Here is a 13,628-nt window from a genome sequence, read left to right as displayed (position 1 = left end):
GCACCAGAGGTGGTCGCCTGGTATGCCAAAAGTGTTTAATGTATCATTTATTTAAATGGTAACAATGTCGATTGGGTATAATGCGTTGAGAATCAGGAAGAAATACAGGATGTGTATACTTCAAGAAGCCGTTTAGTTAGCGCCGACAAGATTTGGCCTGCCGGAAACGTGCTCCTAGTGCTGGCCTGCTGTAATATATGGAAGAAAACAAACGAAACCGTATTGGGCTAGGATACGAAGCCCGCCACGGTCGTCATTTCTCCTCGATTTTAGAGTAGGGTACTCGTCTGTCAAGCGCTGCGGAGAGCTAACTCGCCGCGCTGCAAACTGTCATGTTTTGCACCATGTTTGCGAGGTCGGGTTGTAGTATTTTCGACCGACTACTGACTCGAGCCTGTGGGCCGTGGGATATCTGTGACGGCAGAAGGAGGACTCGCTTCACTCTCCGTCTCATCAAGGTTAAGCTTCCCGAAAACAGCTTTCATGTCGCGTACACTTTCTCGGTAATCATCTCGTGGGTTATTTGTTCGTTCTTCAGTCATCTCGCGCACCTCGCGGATGATTGTTGGATAGCTTGAGTCGTCCGGAAGCCACCAGTGGTTGATTTCAGGTAATTGCCAGATGGCAGCAAGAGCAGCGCGAAATTTCGGGGCAATCACATAACTAGTCGACAGTAATATCCATTAGCTTCAGGTAAGTTATGGTGCTCGAGTTACAGCTGCCTCGGAACTTACCCCTGCCGCTCCGTGCGAGCGAAAATCCCTCTACTCCAGTTAAGATGCCGAGTATCCCTGGGGAAAAACAAGCTTGCCATCCCAATGCTGTTCTTGAACCCGAAGATATATCCCTTTTCCTTGTCCGGCCATCGTTCAATGGTTTCGATTAAACGAACCTGTTCGTACGACAGCGCTAACAATTCATCCATCGTACCCTGCTGCGTAGTCATGAGGAACTGGAACCTGTACATGGCTTTTGTGGAGTAATAGTCAATCCAAGCAAAATTGGCATCCCACAACGGGCCGTAGTGCAAACCACCAGGTACATATGGATCCACGAGATCATCCTCTGTCAAAGGCTTCTGGTCAGGGTAGTCTTGAATGACGTATTCTGTAGCGAACCGGCTCAGAATGTCCTTGATCTGTTCCAAACTTTGACCGAGCTTATCGTTCTCAGCCATGAATTCTCCGAAATCGATCATGCCGCGTGAGAGTTTAGCGTACAACGACGCCATGTCCAGGCCAAAGCGACGGTTAATCGAGGCAGTGAAGGCTAGTTGTTTCTCAATGTCATCCGGATTGCTAGCAGCTTCCATGGCATCATGCTCTTCTCGCGTGATGTACCAATCTCTTCCTAGAACCATCTCGTTCCCCGAAACAATGCCGGCTACTATATCAAATCGAGCATACCATTCGAAAAGATGCCTGTGAATGTCATCCGAGCTAGCGGATTCAGGAGTTAGAAGCTCGCGAATCAAGACATGAGCTGCCTGATGGTGATCAACTAGATTGACCCAATCACCTATAAATTCCTAGGCATGGCGAGGAACTGTAAGCAGAAGTCGGAGACTACAGGAACGGACGAATGCTAAGAGGATTACACGCAGCATGAACAATGTAACATACCTCGAACGTAGTGAGCACGAGCACAGTAGCAAGTGTTGCTTCACTATACGGTTCTCCAGAGCCTAGTGATTTCCGCAAGAGTGATAAAGCCCTGTTGTAGTATTTAAGGAACGTGTACAACTTTCCTGTACTGGTTTGCACACAATGATGGTAGGCCGAGAACCCAACGACCGCATACAGCAATGGCTCATATTGTATGGCATAGCCGATGACCGTTTGGTTCACAAAGTTAGCACTCCGCGACTGTAAGAAATAGTGTCGATAGTTGATGAAGTCCCTGTGAAACGAGAGGTAGAAACGGATATCCTCGGGCAAGTGGGCCGTGCTAGGATCGCCAACAGCGTCGAAAGGATAGAATCCGACGCTGTCCGATCGTGCACTGATTGATCCAAACCGGGACGAGGCCTCCGTTGAAGGTGAGGAGCTGCTCTCTTTGCGACCGGGCAGTGGGTCTGTGGTTGCCACGGTTTGTGGTTTCGTTTTCCGTCGGCGTAAAGATTGGCTGCTCTTCTTTTTGGATAACTTAGATTTCGACCCAGTTGGAATGGTGGGCCCCGAGGTCGTAGTCGGCGATTGATGGGTACTTGACTCCGGGCTACCTTCCGCCTCCTCTCCCTCATCCACAATGGGCTCCAAAGTGCTAGTAGCCTCATCCGCCTCAACATGGCCCGAAGAGTCACTCCCACGGGATTGCGGTCGAGAAGCCTTGGTCTTTGCCACGGATCGAGGTGCGGATTTCGAAGCTGGGCCCGTTGTTGAAGTAGGGTAGACACACTCTCGGCTGCCTTTTCGACATCGCTCACAAACCGGTCGATTCTCATCGCATTTGATTCGACGTGATCGGCAAGTAAAACAGCCGCTTCTAGTACGTTTGTGCTTTTTTTGATCCGGTAGTGGCTGAAGAAGAGATGGCGTTTTGGGAGTGGCTGGTGTGAATGGAGCTGCAGGAATCTGCGACTGCGACTGCGGCTCTTGCTGCGGCTGGGTCGATGGACTGTGCCAAAGCGCAACGCTCTCCGGATACTGATTCTGGCCCAAGATTGAATATGCTGAAAGTGGCGGTGGCTCCTGGGTGTAACCCGTCATGGAGGCTTGAGACGGGTGGAAGGAATGTGCCATAGTGGCAGAGAACGATATTGCATCCAAGTGGCGAGCAAACCGGGAAGCAAGGGGTCCGTCATAGGCTAAAGAGAAGAGAGAGAAAAATAGACAGCTTAAGAGGAGACCAGATAAAGAAAGCTATGCATCCTTGGCCGTGGTACAGAGAACGCGGTGGCGGGACGCACGAAGCTGGATGGCGCGATGGGGATAAAGCAAAGCGACGGAAGGAGCGAACAGGATCGAAAGGAATGAGAATCGAAGTTGGCCAGCGTCCGAAGACGACAATTGGAGGGGGGAACGAGAAGAGTTGAGGAAGTTGTGAAGAAGAAGGCGAAAGGTCAGATTAGATCGTTGAAGTCGGGGGCAGATCACCGGAAGGGGCAGTCACTGCATCACCAGTTCAGTCAGACCTGGCGCACACGACTAGTACCACAACCCTTGGAACCAAACTATTATTTCTGTTCCTTAATAGACCCGGATATTATACAATCAAAATTATGACATGGATGGATGGACGGCCCTTGGGGGTTTTACTTTTTTTTTTTATTTTTGGAATGGCACTGTGATCAACCCTATGGATCAGCGTGTCATCGGAGACTCTAGCATTCCAAAACCTCGTGGTCGTACCTTGGCCCATTCCTGGGGTAAGCGTCAGAATCCCTGTGTTCAAGTTGCAAGGGCTTGCCGGTCATCTGAGCCAGTGCAGGAGACAGCTCACACCGAGGGGGCCAAAAAGCACAGGACAGAGTAATAAACACAACAGGATGCTCTCATGGTCAGTTTGAGTCCGGGGATGAGGGCTGATAGCCCCCGAAGGCCCGAGATAGACGGCGATGGAGGCGGAGCTAGCCCTCAAGTGGCTAATACCATCCCCTTAGTGGCCCTGACAGGTGGAACTGACCCAAATGACGGAGTTCGGTCACATTCTGGGACTCTTTTCCTCCTCGGAGTTCTTCCTTTATGATTCGGTGCTTGAGAGTTTATGATGAAACGGTAAAGCCAAGATGCCGGCTCCTTGTTCATCTCCGCCTTTATTCTTGACTAAACTGCATTATCAGGTGCATCATATAGGTGCGGTGGGCCAGAAGCTTCCTGCATTGGATGAACCAAAAAAGGCGGTCTTGTCTTGCGCATGGAACTTCTCGGAAAAGAAGGTAGATGCTAAGTCTTGTTGGCAACTTGATGCCCCATTGAAATTGCAACGCTGCAAAGTGGGTAGCAGTGAGATCTGATTGAACGGCGTTAGTCAAAAGAAAGCCGAGACTCAAGAACAGATGTCGGGCTCAAGCGCCGTTCTATCCCTCGGAAGAAAGGAAATTTCAGGATTCAATATGTTCTTCGAGAAGCCTTGAATTTTGCCAGTCCTGACTCATGTCGACTGCGTGTCGACTAGACCCCTGTGCAAATCACCAGAGAAATGAACAGATCCGGGACATGGCTAAGCTTGTTATTTTGTCGACAATTATCATAAGAGTCTGACACGGGGACTCACGGATGTTTTTGGGCCGCAACCTAGGTATCGCCGGTTAAGCAGTTGATACGGTTGCCGAATCATTATCTGCCCCCAGCTGGTGGAGCCGGAAAATGACTGAGCCTCCAGTTCTGAATTCCGAAGTGACCAGGGAGCTAGTCTATACTCTATGCCTTTCACGTTTCAACTTTCAACCCTCCCCTGTGAAGCCGAACGATCCCCCAATCACAAGGGAGAGTTCTGAATCCAGCGGCAACAGCTCTGTCCGCGGAGTGTGCGCAGACGTCGTCACTTTCTGCGTGCTCCTGGATCGCAGAAGGATCTGACAGCTCCCAGGAAGCTTTCCCCGTCGGTCCTTTCGTATGACGGCGGATGCCGCTACCAGAGATATTTTTGGTTCCAATGGTTGGTTTCTTGCCTCGGAACTGGCGGTTTAATTTCCAGCATCTCGGGCCAACCATTGGCCTTCAACCCCCAAATCAAACTCGCCACGGACAGCACGGACGTGGGAGGTGCGAGGTGAAAACTTGGTACCTTGGCCCGTTCTCCATAGTCCGTACACCGGTGTAGTCTACTGGTGGATAACTGCTTGTCACTCAATGAAAGTGGAGGAACCTCTTCTGGCTGGGAAATTAAGATTCACGTTCATGATCAAGATTCAACTTTCTTACAGGATCGTGACAGGTGGATTTCTAGCCTCGCTTTAGCATGTCAGCGGCCAATGACTCAGTGAAGTATAAAAAATACATTGGTAAATGGTAATGCACTTAGACTCCAGGCTGATGCAGAATAATGCATTATTAAGTTCACTTATGCTCCAACTTGCTCGAATCGTCCAGCGCTAATGCTCCGCGACGACCTAGGCAGTAGGACAGACTTCATCGTAAGACAGTAGGACTAGGACGACCTGTCTTGCGCGATGAATGATGATCCCTGTCCTTCCCAAAAGGAATCAAATCCTCGTCGGGGATTGAAAGAGTGACTTCATTGATTTCAATCCTCAACACCGAAGCCCAATTTAGCGCTGTTTATCGGGCTTGCTGATTTTTGAGCTTGGGCCTCGGATCATGGCTTCTTTAGCTTCCAATCGTAGGGCTCATTCTTTCAACGGTAATTCCTCCTCCATTCAAATAATGGACAGACCGCTTATAGTCTGCTTCCTGGTCGAAATTTGAGATTATTCGTGGGCCCACAAACCAAACGGCCTCATGGTCTTGGACAAGACCCAAGGCGCGCCAGCTGGTAGACTAGTGACTTGAACACGTTCAGTGGCGGGGATCCTGGAAATCCATAATACAACTGAAGGATCGCCATCCTGGTAGGTATTCGGGATCCATTCCACCTGGTGATTCGGAGGGGACCATGTCGAAGATGCCGACTGGGATGATGAGATCAGGAAACAGGTGAAGCCAGCCAAGCCACACATCTTTCCTGCTTGGACGATGGAGGACGATCCACAGGGAATTCTGGGATGGTCTAAAGCTCGTACTTGCATTAGTCGATGACAGCATATTATCTCCGTTTTCAGTACTTTCGGTCGGGGCCTCACTCCATTTCAAAAGAAATATCTCAACCTGTCAAGCTGACATGCGGCGGCAGATGGGCTGGTTAGTGTTACTACGGCCTCAGTTGCTTCAGTGGCCTGCATCAAAGGAAACAGGCTAGAAGGGCAATTTATAAAATCAAATAAGACCGAAAACAAGGCAGGTTCTCAATGTGCGCGTCACGATTTGTTTAGAAACTAGAAGACGTGGGAAGTCGCCTGCTCAAGTTGATCTTGTCGTGGTCGATGTTTTTGGTGCACAATCAAACTCCAAGATTGGGCCGGGGGCCTTCAGTTGCACAAGCACGAAGAGTCAGCTGCTCTGCGCAACGTGAGAAAGGCATAGTTGTACCGTCGAGAGCAGGAATATATCACTACCTAACAGTTATACTTCCGGTTGACATCGACAAGGCCCGGCAATTGATGGCCAAATGATATGCATACTCTATAAAACGTGAGCTAGCAAGCTATAATACAAATTGGTATCACGATGCCGTTTCTCCATATTCCGCAATCCGCATCCCGTTCTTCTTTAGTGGTGAAACATCCTAAATCTAGTGGTCAGACACCTAAAACCTATGACTTTGTCGAGCGGATTTCTTCGATCGTCTTCTGCAACCCTTCAATGACAATTCCCCATTCAATCTCATGCACTTTCTGCTCAAACGTATGCAGATCCTCATCAACGCCCTTCACAAACGGAATCTCCTTTACAAGAATCGGTTTCCCCATATCCACCTCGGAAATCACATTGTGAATCATGACTCCGGTCCTCTCAATCTTACCATCCAACCATGCCTGATGGGCCCGCTCGATGGCATTCTGAAATAATAGTAAATCAGCAAACACCATTCAAACATGAAGAAAGAGGTAAATAAATAGCTTGACGGAACAGAAAACATACAGCCCCATTAAACTCCCCCGGCAAAGCCGGATGTAAATTTATAATCCTGAGGCCCTTCGCCTCTAACGGTCCCAAGAAACCTTCTGAAAGCACATGCATGAACCCCAAACAAGCAACCAAGTCGGGCTTATCGTCTAGCACTAGTCTCGAGAGCTCGGCATCATACTCTTCCCTTGCACGCTGCACGCCCTCCGGCGTTGCAGGTTGCAGTTTTTTGTATTTCACGAGGTTGTGATAGTGTGTGGGGATATCAGCACGGCGCGCACGCTCCAAACCGAAGGCGTCTTTGCGGTTGGAGATAACCCGGATGATTTTTGCAGGGAGAGTTGTGTCGTCGATTACAGCTTGGAGGTTCGTCCCGGAGCCGGATATGAGGACCGTAACGCGGATAGGATCCATCTTCTATCTCTATGCTTGCTTTGACCTATTTTCTCGTTTTGCTGTCGTCCTTGACTCTAGAGCCCGCGGTTTCAGTTGCCGATTTCGGTGTTGATTAGGTCGGGTTTTCCGGATGAGAACTTGGGTGACTGACCACGTTCGGATTTAACCACGACGGTTTGCACTTTATGATGATATTGGAAGAGGTTTACGGACGTATGTGCGTCTCTGGATGGGTCAATGGGCTGGAAAGTTGAATGTGATAGTGATATCAACCAAGCTCTGGTCAATTTGAGCGCGGGGCACACTGGTTTAGTCATCAGCACCGAATGCGGGGCACAATTTGTCGATATAGGACGGACTTGAACCAGTCCTTGAGGCCATGAAATTGTTGATATTGACAGTGAAGAAGGGTATTTTACCTTTGTACAGTGAGCAAAGGCATCATCATATAGGCTACACAGGAGATCTCGCTTATTACTAGCGTTGAGGTGTAACACATATAAATAGGCCTTCCATAGCTATGCGAATATCAGAAGACATACCCTTTTCTTGATTTGATCATAGAGTATTTCAAGGAATTGTCATGGATGTTCATATTGAGATATGCTAAATGCTCTATGCAACCGGAGAAAGTAATACAGCTCCACGAAGGTAAACAAGATATTTCCCTGCCGAACCAAAGAAGACTCTATTCAGGCTCGCACGCAGTACGGCTGATAAAAGCCTGATTCAAACCCCAATCATGAGCACTGATTTGACTTGAACTGTATCCGAACCCCAACGACCAAAATCAAATGATGTGATGCAGCAGTGGATATCTGAAGCTAAGAACGACAAAGGGCAGAAATGGTAAAAACTGCTGTAAAAACTGCTGTAAAAACGCCATGCTAATTTTTACGTGACGGGAAAAAAAAATGAAACTCGGACAGTGACGGCCGTAAGACAGTATGCGACTAAGCGGCTGTTGCGCGTGGTGTGTCAGACGCTGATGGTCCAGCCCCTGACTTGTCGGCAACACCCTGACCTCGACATAGCGGACAGGAATTGCGGCCCGTTGTTAACCACTAGATAAATAAGCTTCGAGTCCAGAATAACCAAACGACAGATGCTGGAATGAAACGTACCTGATCAATGCATATTCGGTGATAAATGTGTTCGCATTTCGTCAGCTGGCGAACCTCTTCCGCCGCTTCGTATTCGCTGAGGCAGATCAAACAGCGTTCACCTTCGGCAAGCTGAATAGAATCAGAGTGATCAACTGACTCCGCAGAAAGAGAGCCTCCATATTCCACCACACGGTACAAGCCTCCCGCGGAGGTTAAGTCTTCTTGGGTAGCAACCGGGGGCTTGACGGGGCCAAGAAGTGACGAGAGTAAGACCATATCTTCGTAGGTCGGGTTCTGAACTCGGGTTTTAGCAAACAAACTCCCAGGCGACTGAACAGGTTTACTTACATCAGTGAACAGGCTCGGCGCAGCAAATGCAGGGTGGTTTTCCGAGAGGTTAGTTCCAACAACGTAGATTAACCAACTTCTACCAGTTGGCGCATTATGATTATCAGGTTCCACAACTCCGTTACGCCTAGCGGCCCCTGAGCCCAATTGTTCGCGGTGGCGCGCAAACTCAGAGTCACTTCGGCGTCGCTGGTGAGAAGTGCTGAGTGGGAAGGCCTCATCCGAAGTCTCTACGGCAGGCTGCATGGAGCGGTTTTCATTCAATTGTGGTAGGACAGTTGGGGACATGGCCGAGGTGGTAGATAACCTCCGGCTGGGGGTTGAAGCACCAGACGAAACAGCGGAGAGTCCCGGTTCCGCCGGGGTCGATGGAGGTGGATGGGGACCTGGAGGGCTGTCCGATACAATCGAGGGTAGTGATGAGGGAAGTCCACGACTGCCGGCATCTGACGTTCTTCGCAATGCATTCGACGATCCAAGTGGTGGGGGAATATCATCATTACTAGGCACACCGGGGTTCGGACGACTAGATGTGGTGGTCGCTGCTGGGCGTGATCCGACGCGAGGTGGCATGGTCCCTGGAGCTAAGAAGGGAAGTCGGAGCAGGGCGTCCAAACCCGGCAGTGCCGCGGGTTGCTGATCGCCGGATGATGGACTGTTTCCAGATGGAACGGACCTAACGCCAACGACAACAAGAGTGACTGTTCGACCTTCAGGTCCGTCCGCATGGTGATCCGTGTCCATATTGTCTTCATGATTCTGAGCATCACTTGATTCTGCTCTCGCGCGATTGGATGCTTCGGGGGAGCGGGGGCTATCTGAATTAGCGAACCGGAATACCCTCATGAAATTAACCGGCGTTGGCGGCCGTTCCTCCTCTCGGGTATCAGGTGTATCTGCGGGAGGTTGTGGACCGGAGGTGGCACGCTGTAAGCTCTGTATGAAGCTTTCTAGAGAGCCGTCCTGGCCGTCATTGTTATTACCCAGAGATTGGATATTGGGTAAGGCTGGGCTAGGTCCACCGGAAAGTTGGGCCGCGATGGCAGTAGCCGCAAGCTGAAGAACGCGCGATAGGGGTGTTTGTTCTTCTCGGCGCAAAGCCCTTGACGGCCGTGCCCGTAGTAAACTCGGAAAATGCCGCCCACTGGACTGGTTTTGCGACGACAGCAAAGGCGATGTGGGCTGCTGGTCGCCTAGCGCGGGTTCCCCAGAATCAAGTTCGTGCGGTGGATCAAAATCCATGCGAGTATCAATGGGCCCCGGGTGAGGAATAAAATCCACGGGGTCTGGACTGTGGAAAATGTGAGGGTCTTCAGCACCTTGTTCATGAGACGGATCAGAGGATGGCTGGCCGAACATTTGGGCGATCGGTGTCGATATAGAGTGTCCGACACGGCGTAGTCGAACGTTTCGCCGCCATCCTCCAGCTGAAGCTGGGCTTTCTGCCGAGACACCGGAAGACGTCCCTGAATATCCGCTATGCGAGTTCATCGCCGTGTCGCGTGGATTAAAGTAAGGTCCACGGAACGAGCGTCTTCGATTACCACCCCTCGAGCTCAAGGACGCGAAAGGACTGAACCGAGGGCTACTTTGATTGACCTCCGATCTTGGTATAGTCCTGGAGACAATACCATGTCGATGGGCGTGGCCTTCCGCTGGAGTTTCCTCTTCACTATTCAAAAGCCCGCGAATAACAGAGTTCGGCAAAATCCTCGATCCCAATCTTGACATCGCGGACTGCCTTCTCGCCACTCGAGCAAGAATTGCCGATTGATAATCCTGCTGACTGGCTTCATACTGCGATCCGGATTCTTCCTGAATACTTCCCATTTGCGTTGAATGATCCGGTATGTCGCCAGAGGTTGCGATTGGCGATTGCCATGATTCGGTCGGCGAAGTAAATTCGCGAGGATGGATCATCGGCACATCGCTACTGCCTGCCTCTTGATTTGTCAGGGGGTCAATGCCCCCGACCTGCTCCGTGTTGTGCCCGTTATTCATGTCTTCATGCCTATTACGAATGTAACTGCGTTGATGAGGTATGGTATGTTCGCTGGGAAATTGATGGCGTTGTTCTCTTTGAGTAGAAGAAGACTGGCCCATAGTAACATACGCCAATGATCAGGATGTGGCGATGGAAGCTTAGAAACCACCTATTGCCATTCACGGCACGATGACTAACAGTGCGTTCGAATTAGTAAGAGCTCGTCGAGAACGGACTTAGCGGGAAGGTGAGTGAAGGAAAAAGAAGAAGGCAGTGGATAATATCAGGACCACTATTGAAAGCAAGGCAGGCAAATTTGGTCTGGAGGCGATGACGGAACTCCAGAAGCTGCACTCAACGCCGCCCCGGTTTCAAGATCTGAATGAACCAAACTATGAACTTACCATTGGAAAGCTCAGGTTAGGCAGAACTTGATGACCCCGGTCTTCTTTATCGTCCCGGTATTTGTGTGCAAAAAGGTGTGTATGTCACGTCTCGGCGGGCTGAGAAGTAAGGCCGCAGGCCGCAGCCTTTCGGTTGTCTATGGAAGCGGGCTCTATCGGAGGCTGCAGCGGCTGCGGTTGAATTGGAGAAAGTGCCAGTATCCGAGGTTTCCGAGTACAGTGGATTGGATGTACGTTTTGAATTCGAACGTGGTAGGGACAAGCGGCACGACAAACGCCAGATGGCCGGTGAGATATGGCAGGTCGACGATCAAGGATCACGGAAACAGGGTGTTCTACGATCGCCGCGCTAGCGATGTGAACTGTAACGCCGTCGAGTGGAGGAATGAAACACACAGAGCGGGCGAGAAGAAGGGAGGACTCTTGATAATTAAGGCGGAGAGGTAGCAGCGTTGAAGGAATGAGGAGAAAGGTTGAGGGCAGAGGATGTGACGACGTTGATGGTTGATGCTGAAGGCAAGTGAGCCATAACGCTCCTCCTTCCGGTCGGCTGCTGACAAGTTGTACAAGGGCTGATTATTATTACATGTAGTACTCCGTACCGGGTTAGTAATGGCTCATCGACGCCTCTGCGAAGTACTTATGGATCTGTTTCGCTGGATACCTGTGACCCTGAAAACTGATTTGGTTGGCCTCTACGAATCCATCCCAAGAATATAAACAGCCCTCGAGCCATGGAAAGGAGTGGCAGCGCATCACAGACACAGGGCGTGCTGGATTCCGTGGCGGTTTCGTCTAGCCTCAGACAGCGTGGTATTAGTAATTACCGCTCGGTAAAAATGGAAAAGCAATTCTTCGGGGCGCTAGCATGCTCCCGAAATGGTTCCTGATGATCATGTGATGGCGTATGGATTAGTAATATCACGTGTAAGTATTCTGGAAATTGTGGGGCCTGAGGCGAATGCCTTGACGCCTTGCAAGCAAAATGTACAGAGCTTGGCTTGTGCTGTACATTCGACGATCCGTCTTGAAGCTGTCAGCATACACCACATGATTTGATCCCTCTGTTACCGGTGGCTAATAACAAGGAGCACATGTCAAGAGCCTATAAAGGAACTAAAGCAGATTCGTAACTCATGAGCTGAGCATAAGCCAGATGATTGCCCAGCTGTCTACCACCGGGGGGAAGTGTTACAGCCTTTGAAAGGGAAACGTGCGAGTCCTCGCCAACCAGAGAAACCCTCATGGCATTCACCCCATCGGCATCAGCCTTCTCTCTACCACTTCCCCTCTGGCAACAAAATCCGAGTGTTCGGGTTGCGAAGTATGAATCTAGGAAGCGCAAGAACCAGTATGACACGGGAGAAGAAAGCGACAATAACGGCGAAGATGGCGAGACCACTGATGCTGTGTCGGAATTTGGACCCACGAACCCATCTGTGACCTTGTCTCCTGAGGAAGTCGGCCAGTACCGCGTTGCAGGTCTCCCCTTTGACGAGGAATTACCTGGTGGCCATTTCCCACATGGACCGGTCAAAGAAAAGAACCAAAAAGTAAACAATCGTCGTTCAATTGAGAAACAGTTGTCGAACCTCTCACCCCCCTTATATACGCCTCAGTCTTCAGCACATCAAGGGAATCTCCGGCTTCACCACCTTTCGGTGCTTACTTCTGTGCTTCATCGGTGCCTTCTTGATGGCGACTATATCCGTGCGGGCAAGGCATGGGGCCTGTTAATTCGAGAACGGTTTAGAGGCCAACCAATTGACGTGCGTTCTGAGGATCGATGGGGTATCGGCGCAGAAATCTTACTACGGAAAGACCACCAGATATCTAGCAAAGTATCTGAAGGCGCATTAGCCGACAGCGATGGAAATAACGGGCCTGGTGGTGTCTCAAGGCTCTTATTCACTAGGAAAGGGTTCGAAGATGCCAAGGAATACTACGAGACACTCATAATTCAGCATCCATACCAAAAGCATGCACCGAACGCTATAGATGCATTGCACTTCTATCCAGCCATGTTTGGTCTGTGGGTATACGTCACACAAGAAGAAAGCGTGGCTGCACGGAGGGATCTCGATGACCGAGATCCAGCCTCGCTGAGGGAAGCCTGGGAAGACGAAGATGCCAACTCTGAGAACGGCAGTCGAGACGACTGGCAGGAGAGATATCAAAGGCTCACAGCTGGAATTAGGGCGAATGAATTGGCTGAGGCCTATAGGATTTCCGCGAGGATGGATGGGCTTCTTACATCGCCCCCGTATTCAGACAGCCCGGAATTGCTTGAGCTGCGGGGCATGGTGTCTCTCTGGATCGCCGATCTGCTCATTTCAAGCTTGCCGTCTGGAAACAGTATTGATGAAGACGAAATTAATTATCCCGGGATGGGTAACGTTGATGACGATAATGATGTTTTCATGTCCACGGCGAAGCCTGATAATGTGGAAGCGAGACAAGAACGACGAGCGGCCATGGAGAAGAGAGAACTGGAAATTGCCAAGTCGAAAGAGTACATGGATAAGGCCCAACAACGGAAGCGTGGAGTTGCTTCCAAAATGCAGGATCTGCACATCGTCAACGAGATGGCTCTGCATTCATCCGATTCCAGTTGATTTCAGAGAGATAGAGATCTAACCCCCAATGTATATATAAAACGTTTACTTCCCGGCAATTCTCTTACATATACTATGTAGTTATGGACATGTATGTCAATATGGAAACATCACCTTTTATTTCCACCAGATACCCGAAATACGAAAAA

The 13,628-nt window shown here is 50.1% G+C and overlaps 4 protein-coding genes across 4 annotated transcripts; 1 reads left to right on the top strand and 3 right to left on the bottom strand.

Moving 5' to 3' along the window:
* Window positions 1–73: 73 nt before the first annotated feature.
* On the bottom strand, window positions 74–3,190 carry ASPSYDRAFT_44906 (Zn(II)2Cys6 transcription factor). The gene is made up of 3 exons (XM_040846930.1): window positions 1,623–3,190; window positions 735–1,528; window positions 74–663 (listed from the first exon to the last, which is right to left on the bottom strand). The coding sequence occupies exons 1-3, from the start codon at window positions 2,739–2,741 to the stop codon at window positions 381–383; spliced, it is 2,196 nt and encodes a 731-aa protein (XP_040702344.1). The 5' UTR covers window positions 2,742–3,190; the 3' UTR covers window positions 74–380.
* Window positions 3,191–4,961: 1,771 nt separating this feature from the next.
* ASPSYDRAFT_44903 (uncharacterized protein) lies at window positions 4,962–5,647 on the bottom strand. The gene has a single exon (XM_040846929.1). It carries the CDS (start codon window positions 5,618–5,620, stop codon window positions 5,372–5,374), a length of 249 nt encoding a protein of 82 aa, XP_040702343.1. The 5' UTR covers window positions 5,621–5,647; the 3' UTR covers window positions 4,962–5,371.
* A 666-nt stretch (window positions 5,648–6,313) lies between these two features.
* ASPSYDRAFT_150896 (uncharacterized protein) lies at window positions 6,314–10,579 on the bottom strand (the record flags this gene model as incomplete). The annotated part of the gene is made up of 6 exons (XM_040842051.1): window positions 6,314–6,559; window positions 6,642–7,043; window positions 7,193–7,264; window positions 7,758–7,909; window positions 8,143–8,422; window positions 8,477–10,579. The coding sequence occupies 6 exons, from the start codon at window positions 10,577–10,579 to the stop codon at window positions 6,314–6,316; spliced, it is 3,255 nt and encodes a 1,084-aa protein (XP_040702342.1).
* A 1,172-nt stretch (window positions 10,580–11,751) lies between these two features.
* On the top strand, window positions 11,752–13,616 carry ASPSYDRAFT_44896 (uncharacterized protein). Its single transcript, XM_040846928.1, has one exon. It carries the CDS (start codon window positions 12,109–12,111, stop codon window positions 13,477–13,479), a length of 1,371 nt encoding a protein of 456 aa, XP_040702341.1. The 5' UTR covers window positions 11,752–12,108; the 3' UTR covers window positions 13,480–13,616.
* The last annotated feature ends 12 nt before the right edge of the window (window positions 13,617–13,628 follow it).

This window comes from Aspergillus sydowii (assembly GCF_001890705.1).
Source record: "Aspergillus sydowii CBS 593.65 unplaced genomic scaffold ASPSYscaffold_5, whole genome shotgun sequence".
NCBI lineage: Eukaryota > Fungi > Ascomycota > Eurotiomycetes > Eurotiales > Aspergillaceae > Aspergillus > Aspergillus sydowii.
This window is presented reverse-complemented; position numbering and strand designations above follow the sequence as displayed.